The 24,534-nt window shown below is 37.5% G+C and overlaps 1 protein-coding gene across 1 annotated transcript in view; it reads left to right on the top strand.

The window, feature by feature from the left end:
• Nucleotides 1-10,727, top strand: part of DHX15 (DEAH-box helicase 15) — a 56,795-nt gene extending 46,068 nt beyond the window's left edge. The window contains 4 exon segments of the mRNA XM_047798041.1: nt 1,168-1,290; nt 6,385-6,575; nt 8,577-8,746; nt 10,160-10,727. Of these exon segments, the coding sequence (XP_047653997.1) occupies nt 1,168-1,290; nt 6,385-6,575; nt 8,577-8,746; nt 10,160-10,277 (602 nt within the window). The 3' untranslated portion in view covers nt 10,278-10,727.
• Nucleotides 10,728-24,534: the final 13,807 nt, after the last annotated feature.

The following is a 24,534-nucleotide window of genomic DNA, read 5'->3' as shown; positions in this document are numbered from 1 at the left end:
CTTTGGAATCATTTTAAAGGGGAAACTGTATGGCAAAGAGTAATTTGATACTGTAAATTTGTCGATTATTCCCATTATCTTCTATCTGAACTGATAATTTATAATTTTTTTATTGACAAGGTTTTAAGAGCTTTAAAAATGTATTGACAAAGTCCCAAGTCTGTTATTTTTATTTTCATACTGTTTTTATGACTATGGAATTGCTTGAGTGAATTAAGGAAAGTTGTATTTCAAAAACATGAAGTGCACGCTCTGTAACAACGTAAAAGTTTTGTGTGAATTAATATCAAGGCTCTAAACAAATAACTGTAGTTATATATTTTGATGACCATTGAAATATTGACTGTTTCAGACTAATTGTCAACTTTTAAAATACTGGATTCTGCTTTTATATTGATTCAAATAATAGTTTTTTGGTTTTTTTTTTTTTTTTCGCTTTTTTAAAAAAAACTTGGGACTTTATTTGCTAATCTTATTCTTAAAATGCTGGAAAACTAGGCTAATTATTCCCAGCCTTTTTGAATTGTCTTAATTCAAAGGCGGTTTAACCTTCCACCACTACTGCTATCATCAAAACCCAAGATTTCATAATATTTTTTATGTTTACATACGCTTCTGCTCACCAGTGCTAATAGCGATACCCACCAGTTGGTAATAGCCACAGCACTAGGGAAAAAATTAAAATAGAAATGTGGCAATAGATTGGTTGGAAAGCTGTTTTTAGCCTGTAATGGGCAAGTATAGCTTTGTAACTTCCATATCCATTGAGCAGATTCAATGGATGGCCCTTTGAAAAGTTATATTTAGCTAAAAGGCTCTTGAGACCATAATTCTGATTACTGGTAGAGCTATTGGCACTGGTTTTTTTGAAATAAGTTGAGCTTTCTAGTATCTTGATGGCCTTCAGAATAGCTGTTTTGATGCCTACTTATAGATCTAGTTAAAATAATCAGGTACTCTGTAGCTTTGAAACCCTCTTGTCTTACAGATGTGGTTAGGTGTTGATGTACCAAATCAAGGTAGTAAACAGTCCAAGATGCAGTTGGAGGCCATCCTGCCCTGCCCTATGCTCTGTGAACTGACCTAGCTAGGCCTTGTTCCTCTATCTGTGAATGCGTGACTCATCGATATGGGCGTTTGTGTTGGGCCCATACCAACCTTGTTTAGTCCCACAGTGTTTTGTTCGCCCCACGGAGGCCAAGAAAGCCGCAGATGAGGCCAAGATGAGATTTGCCCACATAGATGGAGATCATCTGACACTGCTGAATGTCTACCATGCTTTTAAACAAAGTAAGTGCAAATTAGACTGAAGGCACTCTTTTGTCTAAATGTCACTTGCAGCATATAAGATGTTTCTTCACCTCACTTTCATTTATTATCCGTGACAACTTTACATTAGAAACCCAGAGGTACTTCAGAAAAAACTGACTAGCATTTAAAATAGAAATTGCCCATCTTTTTCCAGAGTTGTTTACATTTTTTATAATCAGGGGTAAAGTGATGGAAAGCTAGAAAATATATAGAGTGATAAAAATGAAATACTTGTATAAAATTTACCATGAGCATACAGACTTTGGTATGCTTTTTTTTTTTTTTACTATTTTTTTAAACATTTTGTATTTTGTGTGAGTAGTTTTATATCCCTTATGAATTATTACTAATATTTTTAATAATAAATAGCTCCTACATAAAAGCAAACTAACAAAATAGAAAAATAGACTACCCATGTGAATCACCATTCTCAGGCTGTAAGTGGTCCATAAACATGAGGGAGGGTATTCACCTCTCCTTGTAGTTTAAGAAATGTGTTATCTGAGAAGTACCGTTTTCTCACCTATAAAATTGGCAGAGGTTAAACAAAAATAGTCTAGCTATATAAGAGTAGGTTTAGTGGAACAATCATATACCAGAGATGGAAACAAATTTGTTACCTTTATGAAACACAGTAGATTCTGTCTTAACAGGAACCTTAACAAATTCATACCCTTTGACCCAGAGATAATTTTTGAAATTTTCTCTTAAATGATTCAAGGTTTTTATCCCACAGTTATGATAGTTAAAAAAAAAAAAAAAAAAAGGAAACTCAGAGTTCCTGTTGTGGCACAGCAGAAATGAATTCAACTAGTAACCATGAGGTTACGGGTTCGATCCCTGGCCTCACTCAGAGGGTTAAGGATCTGGCATCGGCGTGAGCTGTGGTGTAGGTTTCAGACACGGCTCAGATCTGATGTGGCTGTGGTGTAGGCCGGCAGCTATAGTTCCCAGTCAGCCCCTAGCCTGGGAACCTGCATATGCCACAAGTGGGGCCTGAAAGAGCGAAAAAGAAAAAAAAAAGAAACTAAATGCCCACCAATAGAAAGATGGTTCAGTGATTAATGCAAGAGCTACAAAATGAAGTATTAATTATTCTAGCTTTAAATCATGTTTTCAGGGACTATTTTAGTGATAAGGAAATAATAAAATAACAAGGAAATACAGTAATAATAATCAGGTCATTGCTGGATCCTTTTGTTAGAATTCATCATTTATAAAAATTGAGATGAAATGTAAAGGAGGAAAATGGTGGAAATAATCCCAATAGATTCTGAAAATATTTGGTTTCTACCTATCAGTAGGTTAACCCATAGGGTAATATGTAATCAAAGACTGATAGCCCTACATAGCTTTTTTTCTAGTACTGTGTTCTCAATCATTCTATAAGGTTTTGGTTTTTGCTAATGAGAATTTAGTTTTCTAATTTGTAATTTTGACATTCAGATTTTGAACTCCTTGTTTTATTTGTATCTCATAGGATATTATCTCATATTTACATTCTTGAAAGAGTCTGTTGACTTTGGCACATCTCTGTGGGATTAGGGGTGAATTGATTCATCTCAGTTCTAGAGGGCCAATATGAGGAACAAAGACCTTAGCAGCCAAACTGCACATCTGTGTCTTACTCATGAACCCTTGTATGAGTTGATGAATATCAGATAAAGAAAAGGTGGAATTCTCTTCCTGGGTCTAACAAGTTGGGCGCAGACAGGGAGGTAAATGGAAAGTGACTGAGAAACTAAGAGAGGAAGGTCCGCGGCACATAGTTTACTTCAGAATATTTATTTTATCCTTCTTGTGTTTGAATTATTGGTAGTGCCTAATGGTAAAGACTTTATTTCTGATGGGATAGGTCGGTTTGAGAAATATTCCTGTTGTGTTGCAAACTGTATCACATACTAACTGATAACTATGACCGCAAGGCACATATAACCAATTAAAGATAGTGGTAGCTGCCTTGAGAAGGAGCAGGTTCACATCCCTCTTGGTTCTTGGGATCCTTTGATGCTAATAAGGTACTGTTTTAAGTGGAAGTTAAAGATTTCTGTAGGAGCAGCATGGTGTTTTAATCCTGTTTCTCTCACAGGACACTTTGTTTCTTTCAAAATTAGGAGCTTTTATCATTTGAGCTTTTGATAACTAGCACAGGAATCTATCTGGATTTCATAGTTTGCTTTGAAAATGAAATTTAAGGTAGATTTAGAACTGTATATTTTGATTTTAAACATAAATGAAATACTACAGGAATTTAAGATTTAAATATTACTAAATAATTTTTTATGTACATATTTTATAGTTGGGAGTGTTTGAACAGTAGGTACCTATAAAAGCTACATACTATCCCTTTTAAGCAGAGGGAGTGTTATGAATTATAAATGGGAGCATCTACTCAGTAGATCTTTTTCTAAATGCTTCTCGTTGCCATAGGATTGGTAAGCTATTGGTTAGCTTTAGACCTTTTTCTCAATATACTTGTCTTAATAAGCTCAAACAAAACAGAATGACTGGACATTTAGCTTTTAATCACTGCCCCCCTTTTCAAATAAGAGCCATATTAAAAATAATAAAACCTTCAGATCTTTACATAATATTTGGGCATTTCATATCTATTTATTGAGCTAGGAATGTTTTTAATTAATGACTTTTTTTTAAATTTGCTTATTGAGTAATGATTTTCATGTATTTATTTATCTTTTTGGCTGCAGCCCTAGCTTGTAGAATTTCTCAGACCAGGGATCGAACCCATACCACAGCGGTGGCAATGCCAAATCTTTAACCTAGTCTAAGCCACCAGGGAATTCCAAATAATGTTTTTTTTAAGTGTTGCTGTTATGTTTGAAACGTTAAGTATATTTGAAAACTAGCAAATATTTTAGATATTGGTCAAGAAGACTGTTTTATTAGAGACAATGATTGGTTACATAGTAAGCTAAAATTCATCTTAATAATATTTAACACTTTTAAAACAACTAGATTTAAGTTACTTTGCAGTGCTATAATTTCTGTGTGTGTGTGTGATTTCACTCTAGTGATTTGGTTTTAAATCTTAAGAGGAGTTTTACTATATTTGTGGAAAATACATGGCTGGAATTATTTTAACAAAATGTTTCATTTTTAGATTTTATCCCTCCTGTTTCTTATTTCTCAAAAATTTAGAAACATAGTAAAACCATCAGATATTATTTATCTTGACAACTTAAAATTTCTGTTCTGTTTGTTACTCTTTAGTGTATGAATTCTATGAGAAATTTAGAATATCAGAAAAACTACCCTCAAGTCTGCAAGTGAACCACCCTTTTCAGAAGTCTCCTTTTTTATTGTCTCTGTTTCAGCATTAACCTTTAGCTTCTTATAGAACATTAGCATAAGCAGAAAGATTTTAAGCATACTTTGTTGCTCTTTTATCTCTGAAGATAGTCTATACTTTAAGTGTCAGTATGTTCAGATGGATATGTTTTATTTCTCATTCTTTTGGGGGGAGGGGGGTCTTTTCAGGGCCTCACTCTTTTTAGGCCTCTTGGCATATGGAGGTTCCCAGGCTAGGGGTCGAATCTGGAGCTGTAGCCCCTGGCCTACGCCACAGCCACGGCAATGCCAGATCTGAGCCATGTCTGAGACTTAACTACACCACAGCTCACTGCAACGCCGGATCCTTAACCCACTGAGCCCTTAACCACTGAGTGAGGCTAGGTTGAACTTGCATCCTCATGGATACTAGTCAGATTCATTCCCCCTGAGTCATGATGGGAACTCTGTCTCATTCTCTTTTTTTAATTAAGATTTTTATTTTTCCATTATAGTTGATATACAGTGTCATGTACAGTAAAGTGACAGTCATACATATGTGTATATTCTTTCTTTCACATTATCCTCTATCATCTTCTATCACAAGTGACTAGATATAGTTCCCTGTGCTATACAGAGTATTTCTCATTCTAATATGGGTTAATTGATGGGCATTTTAACATGTTAATTCTTCAATTTAAAGATCATTTGCTACACCTACCCACCCATACTGTTTTTGAAACGTGGCTGCATTTTGAAATGGATTAGCATTTACTAATTTATCTGTTGTTCCTCTGAAAAGCTATTAAGAGAATTTTGTCTTATAATTGATACAATCCTAGAACCGAGGAGAAAGGAATAAGCCAAAGATTAATGTATACCACAGTAGCTGGAAGAGGATCAACATTGTTTTAATTTTTAAGATTTTAAGATTCCCCTCCCCGTCCTAATTTTACGTTAACCCTCTTAGATTTATTTATCAAAGGGCCTCTGAAGTAAACGGTGCGGTTTTCTCTTGTGGCTGTCTTTGGGACATAAAGATAGCACTGTAAAGTATTTTACATGATGCTGCAGTTTGAGCTCTTAGATGAACATCTCTAGGTTAGTCGGAAGCATGTCAAGGATTCTTAAATGGAAAAATACCTTTGATAATAAAATACATGTGAAATTTCTTGAAGTACTTCAGGATAAGCCTTGTTTATTAAACATACAAGTGGGTGTTCCATGCATCCTTGCAAACTGTGTCATTTGTATTTTAAACCACTAAAAGGCCTATGTGTCACAATAAAAAACTTGTGTATACACTGGGTTTGGGGTGCCCTGGCTCAGCAATAATTGAAGTGCACAATAGTCATTTGAAATTCATTTTTATAACCTTTAAACTGTATTTGATAATTGTAACCTCAGCCTGTTTTTTCTTTGAAAATGAGAAAGGGCATTTTACCAAACTCTCTCAACCTACCCCTGTATGTTAGACCATCTATTGAAAACAACCAGCTGGATGTTCATGGGTAAAATAACTCAGTACAATTAAAAACAGTTTATCCAAAATCATGGTTTTGTCCTTCAGTAGCTAAAAACCTTAGTGCTATTTCTAATTCTGAATTTCAGATTTGGGGGAAATTTGATAATATTATGATTAATTTATAAAAATGATATTATTAACACCCCTCTTTTGGATTATTTAGCTTATTTACTCTATACTAGTTTTTCTTTTTTAATTAGGTAATATACCTATTTGGATGATTCATGTCCCCCCTTTTTTTCTCCTCCCCAACTTTGTAGATCATGAATCGGTTCAGTGGTGTTATGACAACTTCATTAACTACAGGTCCCTGATGTCAGCAGACAATGTACGCCAGCAGCTATCGAGAATTATGGATAGATTTAATTTGCCTCGTCGAAGTACTGATTTCACAAGCAGGGACTATTATATTAATATAAGAAAAGCTTTGGTTACTGGGTATTTTATGCAGGTATGTTGATACGGGAATGCATAATTGAATGTTTACATAAGAATTGGTTTCTGTAGCAGCCCTTGGAGTCCACTTAAACCAAAATTCAGTTAAGTAATGCCTATAAATATTGATCTTAAGTTTTATGTCCAGATTCTTAAATGAACTAATATACTGAGAATTTTTATGTCTAAATTAATTAAATGGCATAGTTACTGACCCAGGTATATAGGATTAATTTATGCTAAGTGTATGTATTGTCCAGGTGGGTTTTACCAGCTATTTGTTCAATGATTTTTGGTGAATGTATTGAAATTTTTCTTTGAATCTAGATCTTACTTGGAGGCATATATAATCATAAGAGTACTGAAAGGAAGCAGTTGTTTGGGTGCATCCAGAAGTACAGTTCACTTTCCCTCTGTGTAGAAACTAATCACCCCAAAATTCTAAGAGGCAACTATATTTTATGTACAGTCCTACAGAGCGATCATTGGAGTTTACAACTGAGATAAAACTTGAGTGCTGGGAAAACTAAATATGTCTTTTGAGTTAAGTAATAAAGGTGAAAAATAATTTAAAACATTTCCTTTAGTTTTAAGGGTTTTATTAGAGGCTGAAGTAAATAAAACATGTTAGATAAATCTAGTGACTATTTTAAGGGATTCTAAACCAATTATGTTTTTTCAAATGCCAAATTTTTCTGGTAATAAATGAAAACAAATCAGTCCATTACTTGGGATGGGATTGATTTTAATTATCTTTTATATCTCCCATTTGTTCTTTTTCATTTTCTCCTTTGACTACATCTGTTGAACAAGATGTGGCCTGCCTTAAGCCAAATGAGCTCAATAAGTAGAATGGTGCATTGTCTGTATTTTAAATCCAAATAATGGTCAAAATGTTTATTGTGGCATCTTATTATAAGATCTTAATGCTTATTAGAGTTGGGATTTTCATACCTTATTCTGTTATCCACCTTTCTCTAGATGCTTAACTATATTCTTAATATTTATTTAATAAGTACCAATGAATACTAGCCCTGTTTGGACATATTCTTACATTTGCTTTTAATAATTCAAAAAAGATTGACAAAGCCATATTTAAGCATTATGGATTTCTAATTCTTCCTTAAGGTTAAAATTTATTAGAAATAGGATATGCAGTATAGTACCTAGCACCTAGTAGGTGCTTAGTAAATTCACATTGAATGAAATTATTTTCCATTATGTGTTAATAATTATTAGTTACTCGTTTCTATTATTTATACACATTCTTTGTTACTAGAGTTCTAGAATTACAAAGGGCCTATTGCCATCTGCTTTGCTATTTGTTAATTAAATATTAGATGAGCGCCACTTGTTGATGTGTTTGAATGCAAATAGGAGAAAAACAGGCAAGAAACATATCCCCCTACCCCCCATTCTTTTTCTTACTAAAGATCTTTTCTTTGTAGGTTACTTTTTGCTCTCTTTTTTTTTCTGTCTTAAACATGAATCTTTTCATCTTTTAGGTAGTTCATCTATTACATAGTTGTCAGCTGGCATTAAAGAACTTACTCTAGATGGTCCAGGGCAGAAAGGACCAAATAGCATGTATTAGGCTTTGTGGGCCTATTAGGTCCCTTTTGAAACTGTTCGACTCTGCTGTAGTGTAAAAGCATGCCTATGTCCTAATAAAAGCTTTACTTATCAACACTGAAACTAGAATTTCATGTGATTTCCCTCCAGTTCACCAAATGTTTTTCTTTGGATTTCCTCCCTCCCCCCCCCTCACCCCAGTCATTTAAAGAGATCTAAACTATTCTTGACTGACAAGCCTTAGAAAGGTAGGCAGTGTGTTCAATTTGGCCTACTGTAGTGGGCTCATTCCTGCATTTATCAGGCAATGATAAATACAGCCATCAAATAAAAAGCAAAAAATGTGACTTGCTTGTTCCTAATTATATAGGTATCTTGACATTTCTTCTGTTTTATAACTAGCACATCAGAAGCATTGTATTGATTTACTGGGTTTTGGTTTCAGGTGGCACATTTAGAACGAACAGGGCATTACTTAACTGTGAAAGATAACCAGGTGGTTCAGTTGCATCCCTCTACTGTTCTTGACCACAAGCCTGAATGGGTGCTTTATAACGAGTTTGTTCTCACAACAAAGAATTACATCCGGACATGTACAGATATCAAGCCTGAATGGTAAGCTTCATGCCTTTCATTCTGAAAGTTTTCATTAGCATTTTGGTCAGAGTAGAGTCTTATCCTTCCTTTCACTCAGGGGAACTTGGTGTTCTCCTCAGCTGGAGTACATACTCCATTGTATAGACACGGGGCTTTGACTTGATGTTGCGATTATCTCTTACAGTCTTTACTAAGAGGACGGTGGGATTGTTGGTAGAGGAATGGACAGGATTTGGAGCCATTCTCTTGGTGTTGTGATCAACTGAAGTCTCCTGGTTCCAGACGTCAGGCAGTCTTTATATTCCGTTTGTCCCATTAAGCTCTTAACCATTAGTTATATTTTGGTGCTTTAGGAGCTAAGAAAACATTAAAAACTATACCTCTTTGCATTGTAGCATATTTAATTCACCAAATGTAATCAGAACTGTTAGTTTAGGAGTTCCCGTCGTGGCGCAGTGGTTAACGAATCCGACTAGGAACCATGAGGTTGCGGGTTCGGTCCCTGCCCTTGCTCAGTGGGTTAAGGATCCGGCGTTGCCGTGAGCTGTGGTGTAGGTTGCAGACGCGGCTCGGATCCCGCGTTGCTGTGGCTCTGGTGTAGGCCGGTGGCTACAGCTCCGACTCGACCCCTAGCCTGGGAACCTCCATATGCTGCGGGAGCGGCCCAAAGAAATAGCAAAAAGACAAAAAAAAAACAAAAAACTTAGTTTAAGCAAAATTACCACTCCCATTCCCCCCTTCACTTTTTTTTTTTTTTTTTTTTTGCCAGAATCTATTCTTTAAGATAGGAAATGTCAGCTAAGAATGGTGGGACTGAAAATACTTATTTTAGTTGATGTCACTTGCTGTATTATTTTGAGGCTTCTTTCCTTAACTGATTTATGACTTTTGAGACTTTAATTGTGTGGAGCATTACCATTTTATCTTGAATGCTTTGTTAAAAAAAATTTTGTGGCTAAATGTTTAAAAAAAGAATCAAGTGTGTTTTTTGTGGTACAGAGTTATGTTTATGGTTATTAAAACTTTGAAAATGAGGAGATCCAATCATTTGAATACCAGGATGTTTCTTGTATAGAACCAGTAGTAGTACTGTAACCTTAGGTTGTTCAAAACAGTATTGTGGAGTGAAGAAAGTAATAACCATATGTTAATATCTTTGAATTAATATAAAGAAAGGATTTGTTTTAGAAATTTACCTTGAGTTGTTTTTTGTTTAAGTCTATGGAAAGTCCACCATCAGAAAATTTACAGAAGCACACAGTTTTCTAAAAGTGGCATTTGTTGGGATTGTGCATTTGTAATTTTAACATTGATTTGGATTTATAGACTTGCCTTTGTTTATCAGTATATTAATAAGTAATGCCTATCTTATTAGCAACTTGAGTACTTTATTTAAATGTTAATTTGGTAATTTTCCCCCCTTCTGGACAGGTTGGTGAAAATTGCCCCTCAATATTATGACATGAGCAATTTCCCACAGTGTGAAGCAAAGAGACAGTTGGACCGCATCATTGCCAAACTGCAATCCAAGGAATATTCACAGTACTGAATTCAATGCTTAGAACTGAAGTTATTCAGAGGACAGCTTTAAAAGATGAATGAACTCAAAAGTTCAAGTTGTGCTCTTCACGTTGGTTCAATAATGGCCTTTATTTGAAAGCTTTTTAATTTTTCTTTACAGTAAATATTCCATTCTGATTTCATAAATTAAACATTTATGCCTCCCTTTTGTGTTGACACTGTAGCTCATACTGGAAAAGTCGATCAATGTTTTTGCAGTTTATTGAAAGTAGTTCTATATATAACAATGTTATAAGCATTTCTTTAGAAATGGTTGAAAATGCTTCTAAAATGTGATTATCGACCATGGTATGCATGATCGTTGTAATTGTTGACATTCCTTTTAGAAGTTGTGAAATGTTACAACTTGTGCTTATGTAGACACAATCTTCTGTCTCAGTACAGAGGCACTGACTTCAATAAAGTCTATTTATACTAATTTTGGCCCCAGCACTTTGATATTTTTGTTTTAGTCTCTTTAAGCATTGCTTCTTCTCTTCCCAAGTATGGGACCTCTCCCTCCCCCCATGTTTTCAAGAAAATAGCTTAGCACTTTGTTCAGTTAGTCAGGATGTGATCTAATGGGATAAAGTTTTTACTCAGAATAGGATCCCCAAAGACAGTATAATGAAAGGATCATTTTCTCTTCATCTTAAAGTTCATTTCCTAAGACTGATTATCATTTTGTTAACCATTTTAGCAGATCTTTTTGCTTTATTTAGCTCTTCGAAGCACTTTAGCCATTGAAATAAATGTTTGATACTATATTGTAGACTTTGGTCAATTTCACTGACTTCACAGTATTAGGCATTTTGTACAGTATACAAAGTAATTAGTATAGTGTGTTCAAGTGTGAATTTGACTTTCCATTTCCTCTGACATGCTGTAAATAAGTTAAAAACCCTTTCCTAATTACAAATGTATTTATTTGGTGGAATCCATCAAAGGGTCTTTCATAAATCAGTTCCTTTCACTTGAAGAGTCTGGCCTCCTCTCTTCTACACCTCCCCCCCTTTAAAAATATTTAAATGATAAAGTAAATTTATAGGTGTGTATATAGTTGGGATTTAATTATACTTTGAGGCCATACATGTGATATAAGGGAGTTAATGGGCAAGTTAAGAGTTCCTCAGGCTACTGGGATACTTTTCAGTGTGGTAGCTCTTATTAAAATGATGCCTAGTGGTTTGAAAGAGTTAATAATGTTTCTAATAAGTGCCTAATTTTGTTTCCATTGAGTAATTTACATACCAAAATAATGTTTTAGGTTTTGTTTAAATTGGCTAAAAATTTATCCTACATTAACTATTTCAAAATTGTATGCTAGCAGTTCTCTAGATTATGTTAAGAAAGTCTAGGCACTGGTCATACTTTTAACTAAAAAGGTAGCTCTTGCCAAAGTAATACATTGTTAAAATTACACTACAGTCGGAGTTCCCGTCATGGCGCAGTGGTTAACGAATTCGACTAGGAACCATGAGGTTGCGGGTTCGGTCCCTGCCCTTGCTCAGTGGGTTAACAATCCGGCGTTGCCGTGAGCTGTGGTGTAGGTTGCAGACGCGGCTCGGATCCCGAGTTGCTGTGGCTCTGGCGTAGGCCAGTGGCTACAGCTCCGATTAGACCCCTAGCCTGGGAACCTCCATATGCCACGGGAGCAGCCCAAGAAATAGCAAAAAAAAAAAAATTACACCACAGTATATACTTGGTAAATCAGTTGCATATCTTTATAATTTGACTATCCAGTTTTAAATAAGTTTCATTGTAGTGTATGTGTTGTTTAATCTTGTGTTTTTTAAAATCTATAGTTAGACTATTAAGTTTATAGAGTGATGTATAGAACAAAGTTGGGTATTTATTTGAAGTCTGAGGAAATGAACACAACTTGGGGGCATAGGAGAGGTTAAAATATATGCCCTATAGTCAGTCCATTTAGCCAGAATCCCCCAAATGAATTTATGCTGGGAGTTGCCATTGTGGCTCAGCGGGTTGAGAACCCAACATAGTGTCCCTGAGGATGTGGTTTCCATCCCCGTTCTCAGTGGGGGCTTAAATCCGGCGTGGCTGTGGCTGTGGCTTAGGCTGGCAGCTGCAGCCCCAATTTGCCCCCTAGCCCAGGAACTTGAAAAAAAGGAATTCTATGCTGAACTTTTTAATATATGACTCAGTCCTAGAATTTTAGGTCATCTCCTCTGCTCAGGTACTTTAGAGAAAAATTACTTTTGAAGACATCTTAGTAGTACTGTTAGAAATGCTGAGCTATAAATACTCTAATTGTTTTTAGTTCTTCTAGAGCAGAGTTAAATAAGCCTGGCTGTTGTTCTGCATGATGCCATTTAGTTATTTGAGTTAACCGTCATCTTTATTCTTATTTAGGCTGAATAGTTTGTTTTCCCCTCAGCCTTCCTCTTGGATATGGTTTCTAGATATTGTGAACATTCTCACTTAACCTCTGCCAGGTGTTCTCTGGATCATAGTCAGTACTATGGTCTAAATTGTGCAGAGTCGAGCGGAACTTGTATTTCTGAGGGGACTAAACATTCCATCATTTCTGTTAATGCAACTTAAGATTATATTACGTTATGTTACGTTACATTGGCTTATATTACCCTTACTATAAATTAAAGGCATCTAGTTATTATGTGATAGTTTCAAATGGGGCTCACTCAGAGCTGAGAAAAGAGCCTCACGATGTTCATATTTGGAGACTTCACCCCACATGTGTAAATGCATTTAAATAGTATTTTTAAATTAGACATTTAAAAAATTACTTTTTAAATAATCGAGATAGAAATGTCTTAATTGGTTTTTTTTTTGTTGGTTTTTTTTTTGTCTTTTGTCTTTTTTTCAATCCCTTGCAAGGCCAGGGATTGAACCTGCAACCTCATGGTTCCTAGACCATTTCTGCTGTGCCATGCCGGGAACTCCCATATTTTCTAATAGGTCCATAATTCTTGTAATGTGAAACTAACCTATACATTGTTTTCAGGTGCAGTTTTTATTAATACTGAATGTAAACATAAAGTTGACAGATGTGCTATATATTTTTTTAAACATTGATTTGAATTTTAGTTTCTTTATATATCAGCGAAATTAGGGGAGAGGATTGTGGTCTGGTTCCAGGCATTTTTAAAGATGCCTAGTGTGAATATAGTGGCTCCGTCACACAAGTGGTCAAGTAGTTATTTTGGTGTTTATTGAGAACTTACTGCTGCAGTCACTTTTAATTATTTGGTATACTTGGTATACACTGACTAGATGGGGAAGCTTTCCTGCTTGGCTTACTGTGAATTCTTTAGCTTGATTGTTACCTGGTAAGTTTAAACCCAAACCTGAGAGTTCAGCTATATTTGGCAAGTTTCTTGCATTCTTTTTATTAATATGTGGGTATATTTTATTCTGTTTGAAAAGGTACTGTTTTCTGTAGAGCCTTCATTTGTAATTAATAGTAAATGCCCTGAGTGAGAACTCATGATAAACATAGGAAAGCTACATTTGTAACTTGTTTTTATTTATTTATTTATTTTTCCTTTTTTAGCCTGCACCTACAGCATATGGAAGTTCCTGAGGGATTGAATCTGAGTCATATCTGTGACCTGTGCCACAGCTGTAGCAAAATCAGATCATTAACCCACTCTGCCACAATGGGAACTCCCCATTACCTATCAACTCTGGAAGGCATTGTGTGAGTCTGTAAAAATAGATTGATGATTCAGAGACCATTTCGAATTATAGTCTTACTGGGGTTTAAAAATTGTGTTCAAAGATGTTCAAGATAATGAATATAGTAATGGTGAAAGGGCTATAGGTTTCGGAAAGGAAAGATGGGTTAAGGATTAGTCAGGTATTGAGGAAAGTAAGCTAAATAAGCAGGCACATAAGTTAAATGGTTAAGTGAGTCATTGGAAGTGTTAACTCTTTTTGTTGTTTGTTTTTTGTCTTTTTGTCTATCTAGAGCCGCACTCACGGTATATGGAGGTTCCCAGGTGAGGGGTCTAATCGGAGGTACAGCTGCAGGCCTTTGCCATAGCTCATGCAGCACTAGATGCCTGACCCACTGAGTGAGGCCAGGGATTGAACCCGTGTCATCATTCATGTATACTAGTCGGGTTCATTAACCACTGAGCCATGATAGGAACTCGCTGGAAGTGTTTAATTGTTAAAGCTGGATTCTGGGTAGCCGTTTGCACCTTTGGGGTAAGTAATCAGAAAATTTTGTGAAGGAGGTTTAGTTGGACATCAAACAGATATTAGGCTTTCAACAGGCACTAAGGTTTTCTTAGGACAATGACAGCATATTTGGTAAGAGTCATGATTCAGAAACAGTTTTTAAAGTTCTGCTTTATAAGGTATAATTTACATAAAATGAACTACCTTTTTTAGGTCTGTAGTTTGGTGAAGTTTGATAACTATACAGTTGTGTAGTCATCACCAAAATCATCCATACACAACATTTTCATCATCCCAAAAGGTTTCCCCCTGTTCTTTGTTCACTGATGCCCTTATCCCACCCCAAGAGCTTGGCCAGCCCACAGACTTCCTATCCTTTTAGTTTAGCCTTTTCCACATGGTCATGAATGAAATCACACTGGTTGTAGTTTGTCTCTGGTTTCTTCATTGGGCATAATGCTCTTAAGGTTGCATATATTAGTATATTCAGTAGTCTGTTCTGCATGTGCCGTATTTGTTTATGCATTCATTCACCTGTTGCTGGAAGATTGGGTTATTTCCAGCCTTTGCTATTATGAGTAAAGCTGTTTGCATATAGGTGCCTGTGTGGATATAGGTTTTTATTTCTCTTGTGTAAATGCCTAGGAAACAAAGTACTACTTATTGTGCCTTGCTATCCTACCATCCATGTATGCTTCAGTTGTTCTGCAATCTAGCCAACAGTTTATAATTATCCATTTTTATTTTAAATTTTAAGCCATTAAAGTAGGTGTGTAGCCATCTCATTGTGGTTTCCACCTGCATTTCCTAATGACTTATTTTTAGTGGTATGAGTATCTTTTCATATACCTATTTGCCATTCATAACATAGCTCTTTGGTAAAGTGACTGTTCACATCCTTAGCCCTTTTTAATTCGTTTTATTGTTGAACTTAAAAGTTCTTTATGTATTCTGGATCCAAATTTTTCCCCCCCTTTTTTTTGCTGCAGCACACAGAAATTCCTGGGCCAGGGATCAGATTTGTGCCACAGCTGAGACAGCACTGGATCCTTAACCTTAGGCCATGAGGGAACTCACTGGATCCAAGTTCTTAATGAGATGATATGCTTTTTGTTTGTTTGCTTGTTGTCTTTTGTCTTTATGCCACACCAGTGGCATATGGACGTTCCCAGGCTAGGGGTCTAATCGCAGCTGCAGCTGCCAGCCTACGCAGAGCCACAGCAACACCAGATCCGAGCCATGTCTGCGACCTGCACCACAGCTCATGGCAGCACCGGATCCTTAACCCATTGAGCAAGGCCAGGGATCAAACCCACAACCTCATGGTTCCTAGTCGGATTCATTTCTGCTGTGCCAAGACAGGAACTCCAGGAGATGATGCGCTTTGCAAATGTTTCCCAGCCTGTTGGCTTGTCTTGTTATTTTCTTAAGAATGTCTTTCGAAAAGCAGAACTTGTAAATATCGATGAAGTCTCTTTTATTCTCTCCTCTTCCCCCGCCCCCTTGGTTCGTGCTTTGGTGTTTAGGGCCAATTTTAATGGTGCATTAAAAAGACACAGCAAGGATTCCGTTTTGGCTGGAGCATGACGTGTATGCTATAGAGTGAGGACAGATGATGCTACGGATTTAGGTGAGGGTGGAGTTTTGGGGGGCTTTGAAGGCCAGATTAAAAGTGGGTCCAAGTTCAGTATAAAGGATTGATTATAAATGGTGGGGGCCACTTAGAAAAGAATATTATAATCCATGTAAGGAGATTGAACTGAAACAGAATAATAAGAGTGAAGGGGCAAGAGATAAAAGTAGTGATACAAACCAAAGGAGTCATTAAAGATAATAGTTTAGGGTACAGGTGAATGGGGTGGCTTGGTGTGCCAATTGCAAACATAGGTTTCAGGTCACTAGATTGGGATCCTACTTGCCACCTAAAGAATGGCAGAGTTTACAAGTATAGAACCTTTGATAAGGGAGTTAGAGAGGGGAAAGCCCAAGAAATAAAACAGTGTATATGGTGGAGTTTTATGGCACAGAACAGTAAGGTAGATGAAATTTGTGAATCTAGAAAGTCATTGTATTGTCCAGTTTATGTATGTTTACGGTAGTTAAGGCTGCCAGCAGGTAAGGGAAGAGCCAGATTCAGCTTGCTTAATGTGTTTTATATGACTTCAGGGGTGTTTCAAACCAGTTAGAGCCATTATTTAGAAAGGGAAAGATAGCACACGAAGATTTTTCAGTCTTCATAGGCCAGGCAAGGACAGGCATACTTGATTTTTGAGCGTGCCATCAAAAATTGGGGTGATAGTTCCCCCCAGGCAGGCACATGTTCTTCAGTTCACCAGTGTTCCTTGCATGCCCCACCTGGCCTCTATTAGGCATTGCTGAATGAGAGAAAGCGGGTTTTTGAAGTGGGAAAAGCTTGCAAAGCCAACTTTTTACAAGAATTTGTATGGTTAGGATTGAGATCAAGAGCAGAAGAGGGATTTTTCTTTTCTTCTGAAGGGGGACTCACCTTAACCTTTTTAGGCAAACCTTAGGTCTGTATCTTAGGAGAGACTGGAGTTGAGGCCAAGCCTGGTAGTGTTCCTTGGAAGTGAGGGGGAAAACTTCACTAAGATGAAAATAGAAGGGGGCAGTTGGAGGAGTGGATCTGATGTGAGTGTGCCTTGGATGTGAAGTTCAGGAGTAATGTGTGAAAGAGACTTGGTATGTGGTTTGATTGTGAGTGAGCAAGGGATCATCAAAGGGATGCCTGAGGTCATGGGCAGGCTGAGATTGTGTGGTTTAAATAATCCTCTCAGGTTCCTCCTCTGTGATCTATAGCCTGAGAAATGGCTGCCCCAGCATGAGGATGGTTATAGTAGGCATGGAGAAAGGTGGTAAAGTCTTTAAGGTCTTGCCATTAAAAAAAATTTTTTAGGCAGAACAAATAACTTATGTATTTGTATGGCCACTATATCCATAAACTCAGTAAGTATCTGGATTTTCCTTACCCCTTGTTTTTGTGATTTTTGTTCAGTGGCATTGGTGAACACAATACACCCTCAGTAATAGATGGGATGTTTTTGCTGAGAGGTGTCTTAAATTTCAGATCTTAAATTTGTTATTCATATGAAGAATTGTTGGGACTTGAAAGAAATTTTGACTTAGCCAGATCTGAGGTTTGATCAGAAGCATGCTATCAGTTTTAGGGAGTAACGTTTAACACCCTTAATGAACGGAAATTTATTTCACTGCTTTACGGAGGTGAGTGTTGTTTATTTTAGATCACCTAAAGAAGTAGAATTGTTAAGATTAAATGCTGGGGAATATTTCAGCTCTCTGGCACTAGTGCTATTTTAGTACCTTATCAAAGAACCTAGTATTTGGCTCATAGGGAGAATTTACCAGTGCTAATAACATTCTCTAAAAGGGAAACATTTTAATTTTTAGGGAATGATAAACTCGCACAGTAAATCATAGAAGAAATGATTGGAATTTCATTTCTGAATTGCAGTAGTGAGCATATGGCATTACTTTATTTGCTTTTTACTGTATAGTCTCAGTTCTGCTAATACAAAAACATACTGAATAACATCTTATGAAGTATTATTTGCTTAGAAATTCTTAAAAGCTTTCTATTTGGCTCTTTTGTGTAATAACTTCCCAGAATTAATGAAATTTTTTGTAATTTAAGAAACAGTTTACATTTTATTTTGTTACTGTTTACCTTTCTACATTTAATAGAGGCTGAACTGATGCCCTAGTTATTTTTTAAATTTTTGAATGCCCCATTGTGTTCTTCCCTTGCCTTTATAGAGACATTTAGTTACCTTAGGGAAACAGGAGTTTGTACAGAAAGTACTGCTTGCTTTAGAGAGGTCTCCTTCAAGTAATGTGATGATCAGGATGTGTTTGTGTCAATTTTGGTACAAGATAATTTTGTTTGTCAGGCTAAGAAAAGTCTAAGAAACCCAAATGTCCCCCAGTTTGTCTTATTTTTCTAGAGAAATACTGAATGTCTTTTAGTATAGAGGACTTTGAAATGAACAGCTCTCTTGGACAGTTTTTGTCCTGTTTTCACCAAGACGCAATCGTGGAGACTGAAGGCAATAGAAATGATTGGGCCTGGTGGAGGGAAAGAGAAAGCGATCAATAGCAACTTTTGAAATAATTTATAGGAAGTCTTAAGATTCCTTCATCAGACCTCAGTCTCATAACTCTAGGGTAGATTGCATTATTCCCCCTCTTCTTTTCCTCTGCAGAAGAATCGAGGTCCAAGGTCATGTAGCCACCCAGCAGAGCTGGCGTTCCTCTGTCTGCCTGACTGAGGGCTCCCTGCACGACCTGATGCATTTTTCCTGAGCTGGGAACTAGGGAGCCTGGATACGTAAAATCTGGTTGGAGTCCTTGATTCACTGCATTTTTCTAAGATTGTGATCTCGTTATAAGTTTAGAACATTATCTACATTATATATTAGGTACCTATGTGAACAAGGTGGGTCTTGTTTTCCAAAAAAGAACCTTACTGCTTCTCTTCCTTAAGTAGGTGCTCCAAGAGTTTGATGAGGTCTTTTTTTTTAAACTAGTGACTTGTTTCATTATAGTATGGATTTTCTTTTTCTCTCTTTTTTTTTGTCTTGATAGTTTTAAAAGGGGTCAGTGGACATGCTAGTCTGAAGTGACATCATCCAAAGTCATCTGTTTAGTGTGAATCTTAGAAAAATTTCCAAATCAAAGTGAATCACACTCCCTCCTACTTATTCACACTAAACTGCTTTTCATGATGATTGTCTTTCCCATTTCTGTCCTGGAGTCTTAATTATTTAAGGTTGTTTTTCTCTGGTAGGCAGTGAGCTCCTTAAGGGTGGGGGCCATGTCACATGTCATCATGTTTCTAGTACCTCTGACACTGGGCCCCTACATGCAGTAACTTTTCAGCAGGTATTTTTAAAAAATGTAACCGCTGTGGCTTGCTTTCTTGTGTCCTTATGTGTATTGCATTGTTCCCCTCCTCACTGGTGGTGCGGGAATGCCAGAAACTGCCTACTCTTTTAACCACTAGGATAGAAATGTGCTTGGCTGTTTTGTGGGGCCTGATGTGTAAAGCTCCGTTCTTTACATGAACTTGGTCATTTCTTGTGACCGCTTTCCAGAGGTCTGAATTGCTTGTCTCCTGACTCAGGATTCTTAGTTGAAGTCACCTGGAAAGAGCTTCCCCTGTGTAAACACTGATGCTACTGTGCATGCGACAGATTTAAGTAACCTGGACACTTTCTTTTCTGATTATATGCCAGGAGATGCTGGCAGGCAAGTATACAGAAAGAATGTATTAAAAGGAATCACAAGCTTTTCATGGATAATCCATACTGTGTGTGTGAATTGACAGTGTAGTGTGTTTATAGATCCTGTGCTGTAATCTCCTGAAGTCAGTATCTGATTGCAAGTAAGTGGCTAAAGTTTTTGTCTACCAGGGACAGGGTGTCATGCACTCTCAGAGGACCCAGTTGAAGTTTCTGAGAAAAGGCTTTTATGTGTTTTCACCTTTTTTCGTTTCATGCCAGGGTTTAGGCACAGGTAGGCAAGTAGAAGCAGGTTTTCAAACACAAGACTTTTCAAGCTATTTGGCAGAAACATCAATTGTTTTTCTTATGTAGCATTTCCCTGCCCCAGTCCCACAAGAGAGGAAAATAGTATTTAAATGGTATAAGTATAGGAATTAGCCTATTATATTTCATGGTGAAAATTAATACTCATCTCTTTTGTATAATTATATCTAAAGTCTTTTCAAAACTTTTATTGTATAAAGGAATGTCTCAGCAAATTCATCTCATTAGTAAGTATAAATATCTACCATGTTCATATTTATTAAATTATGTTTGAATAAAGACCCGTTAGTAGTGGTCTAAAAGTTTCCCATGGCCATTGAGTTTCCCACAGAATTTCTTGATTTGCTACATTGATTGATTGATTTTTGTCTTTTCTAGGGCCACACCTGTGGCATATGGAGGTTCCAAGGCTAGGGGTCAAATCGGACCTGTAGTCGCCAGCCTACGCCGCAGCCACAGCAACATGGGATCCAAGCCTTGTCTGTGACCTACACCACAGCTCACGGCAATGCCAGATCCGGATCCTTAACCCATGGAGCGAGGCCAGGGATCAAACCCACAACCTCATGGTTCCTAGTCGGATTCGTTAACCACTGAGCCCCGATGGGAACTCCAGATTTATTTTTTAAGTTAGTACTTTAAGTTTAGTTTGGCTAATTATTAAAAAATAGAAAACCTAGGAAACAGATTGACAGTTCATCAATTCTCCCCCGCCCTCCCCCCCGTTTTATTTCCAAGTCATTATCTAGTTTCTGAATGTGGCATTGCAATCTTTATTTATTTTACTGCTCTGAACCAAAGCTTTTGAGATAACTCCTTAGCGCTGAGGAAATCCTGAATCCTCATGCTGGGAAGGAGAAGGGGGTGTTAAAAGAAATATGGTGACAGGCTCTGAAATCGTGTTGTCATAACTTATCAGTGGCTGGTAAATAGGGTAGTTGCCTTCTGACACCATTTTGAGTGAAGGCGGCTTAATTGCATTTCCCTCTGTTGAGATAAGCATTTAGAATCTGCAGTCAAATGTATGGATGCTGTGCTAAGAGTATTTCTATTATATATGATTTGATTTCTTAAGTGATTTTTCTAAGTTCCACTTTACATCAGAAGTTACTTGGACAGTGTCTTTTCACTGGATGTGTATGTGGAAAAACATCACTTAAAATGTATGTAAATGGAGTGACTAAAAAAATGGAAATTTTGCAAACACATGATTGACAGTTGGTAATTTACCCCCAAATGTTCCTGCCCCCCCCAAATCCTACTAATTTAAAACATCTTTTGATTAAGAATTTATAATTTTTTGGTTGTGTTGCTTTTACTTGAAGAAAACTCCTTCCCTGCTGATGAAGATTCATTCTAGTTTCTAGGCATATTTACATTCATGCTTCCAGCCTCATTGCTTTCTACAGCATAAACAGTGAACACTTAAACCACTGAGCTTGTACCAGGATACTCATAGAGAAAAGCTGCAGCTATTTGAGCTAATTTTTTTGCATGCTTTGTCAATTCAAATTTTCTACTAGGTTGAAAATCCACTTTGGTTTGCAGTGGTGATGGGTTTTATCCTCTGATGATTCAACCTTTTCGATTTTTGAAAGACGAGTTTTAACCTTAGCAGTCATGTAACACTTTAAAATTCAAAACAAGAATTTGACTCTTTGACTCTTAAAATGATAACTGTGTGTTTTGTTTTTGTGGAATAGGAGGGCTAAATGGATAGTTGCTGTTGCAATTGAAACAGCTGTCAAAATCAGAAAATGCTAGAAAGGATCTCAGGAATCATTGATTTCAAACCCTCACTTTCAAAGCAAACCAAGGCCTCTAGATAACCAAGTTGGCTTCAAGGTCATTTAGTTTTGTTATTTTGTTTTCTCATTCTGAGTGAGGGCTTTTCCTCTAAGCAGTTATATACACAGTGTCTTTTACAATTATAATCCCATTTGATGTCTTGCTTTCCCCCAAATAAAAACTGATTTTAAACTATGGCAGTGGCATTAAGAGAGCTTGGATAATAGTTACCAAAAGGTGTATGTGGTGGGGGGGGTCAGGTGGCTGTAATTTAGCAATGGAGGAAGTTTCAAACCTTTGCTCATCTCAGGCCATTTTTTCTAACTCAATTAGCATCTCATACAGCTGTTAAATCTCGGTCCTTTACAGCTAAAGATGGAGTGTATTTTTTCATGCATAGCATTTTTTGACTTTCTTAAGGAAAAAAATCTGTTGAACTCGAAGAAAAACACAGTTGCAATTTTGATTTTTTTTTTTTTTTTGGCTGCCCATGCAGCATGTGGAAGTTCCCGGCCAGGAATCAAACTCACACAAGCGTCCCAAGCTGGTTCAGTAACAACATCAGATCCTTAACCTGCTGCACCAAAATAGGACTCCTGTCCTACCATTTTTGAATACTAGTTTTATGAAGCAGGCACTGTGCTAATTAAGCACTTGGCATAAAGTGAATTTATCAACTCCGCGATAGACTAGCCAAGGAAAATGAGATGCTGTGAGGTTATGTGAACTGCCCAAGGTTTCGAGCCTGATACCACGAGAGCTTGTTTGCAGACCTGGGAGGTAGAGGTTGGGGGTGGGGAGAGTAATATTATTTCCCTTATCCCACCTTACCCCGCTCCCAGTCAGTGCAGAATTGAGCTTCCATGTCGTATCTGTGTGTGCCGCTTGAGACAAGCTTTTTTGAAGGCCAAGGGTTTATATAGACCTCACAGTTGTCCTCCGGCTCGTAATCCCGTTCTTCCTGTCATCGTGTCAAGTTTGGCAAAAGTCACACGTACCCACTCCCATAATACCTACTGGAATTTTCATTCCCTCCCTCCTAGCCCCATCCTGGGGTTTTCCCCATTTCCTGCTATGCTGGGTTATGCATTTTAAAAAATCTTTGGTGGTGTTCTTTTGAGGGCCGTACCTGCGGCATATGGAGGTTCCCAGGCTAGGGGTCGAATCAGACCTACAGCTGCCAGCCTACAGCACAGCCACAGCAACACGGGATCTGAGCTGCATCGGTGACCCACACCACAGCTCATGGCAACACCGGATCTTTAACCTACTGAGGGAGGCCAGGGATCAAATGCTGGTCCTCCTGGATGCTAGCTGAATTCATTTGCACTGCGCCACAGCGGGAACTCCCTTGCTATACTTATTTTCTTCTGCATTCCCAGGTGTTTTGTTGAAGGAAAACTTCAGGTTATCTGTCTCTAGAATTGCTTGGTGTTGAAGTCGACAAATTCCCTTTAATCCTTAAATGGAGAGAGAATTAAGGTCACAGCACTATGCTGTTTAATGAATTATTTGTACAGATCCAGAACAGATAAATATTTATTGATTTAATTGGTAAAGTTAAAAGTTTAGTGAGCATTCCCTGACATCTGACATACTTGGGCTTGCTGATTGTCTTTTAGTAAATCTCACTTGAGTTCTATTGGCATAATTAAGTGGGGTTGATAAACATCGCTATTTCCTTCCCCCTGAAGCCTGACACCCAGTGGTCAGGCTTTGCAACCAAAACACTTCCTTATCAGGATTAACTGAGAGAAGTGGAAACTATTCTTAGCCTCCTGCCTCACACTTTTCATCTTCAGGGTGGAAGAAGTGGCTAAGCCAGGGGCCAAAGCCAGAGAGCCCCCCAGTTCTTGAGATGCATGTAAGTAAGCTATTCCTTTACAGGGAACTTGCCTTGAGGAGATGGGGATTGTGAGCCGCTTCTTGCTCCGTGTCCTTGTGATTTATTCCTGAGCCTTTGTTCGTTCCTGCATCTTGCGGAGAGGGATGAAGTGGAGGCTCGTCTTTTACCAAGGGGTCAGACTCTGAAGTCAGCCCTTAAGGCAAAAATCATAAGTTCAAATTAAACCTCCCTAAGAAACTGCTGTGTTAGAGGTGCATGCTGGGTGATTTCAAGGGAAGAAAAAAAAAGCCAGTTTTTCTCTCACTGTTGAAAGATCCCAGTTTTTTTTTGTTTGGTTTTTTAGTGCCACACCTGCATATGGAGGTTCTCAGGCCAGGGGTTGAATCAGAGCTATAGCCACAGGCCTACACCACAGCCACAGCAACGCCAAATCCCAACTGCATCTGTGACCTACAACCACAGCTCATGGCAACGCTGGATCCTTAATCCACTGATCGAGGCCAGGGATGGAACCTTCGTCCTCATGGGTGCTAGTCAGATTCATTTTTGCTGAGCCATGATGGAAACTCCCAGATCCCAGTTTTTAAGCTGAGAATTGGTATAGTTGGCCTTCATTTGGAGGCCATTTACCAAAAATAATCAAATAAGAATCCCACTCACAGAAGATTCTTAAAGAGACAAACACATCTTGAGAAGAGCAGACAGGTTCAACACTTCCCATTTCATATGCTAAAAGGTGTTTTCTCAGGTAGTGGGCAGAGCTGCCCAAACTGCTTATGTTGGGTTTTCTCTGTTTTCATTGGTGTTTGCTGACGCCTTATAAAAATTGTTGGATATGGGAGATCCTTTTGTGGCTCAGCAGT

This window comes from Phacochoerus africanus, chromosome 10, assembly GCF_016906955.1.
Source record: "Phacochoerus africanus isolate WHEZ1 chromosome 10, ROS_Pafr_v1, whole genome shotgun sequence".
NCBI classification, from domain to species: Eukaryota; Metazoa; Chordata; class Mammalia; order Artiodactyla; family Suidae; genus Phacochoerus; species Phacochoerus africanus.
This window is presented reverse-complemented; position numbering and strand designations above follow the sequence as displayed.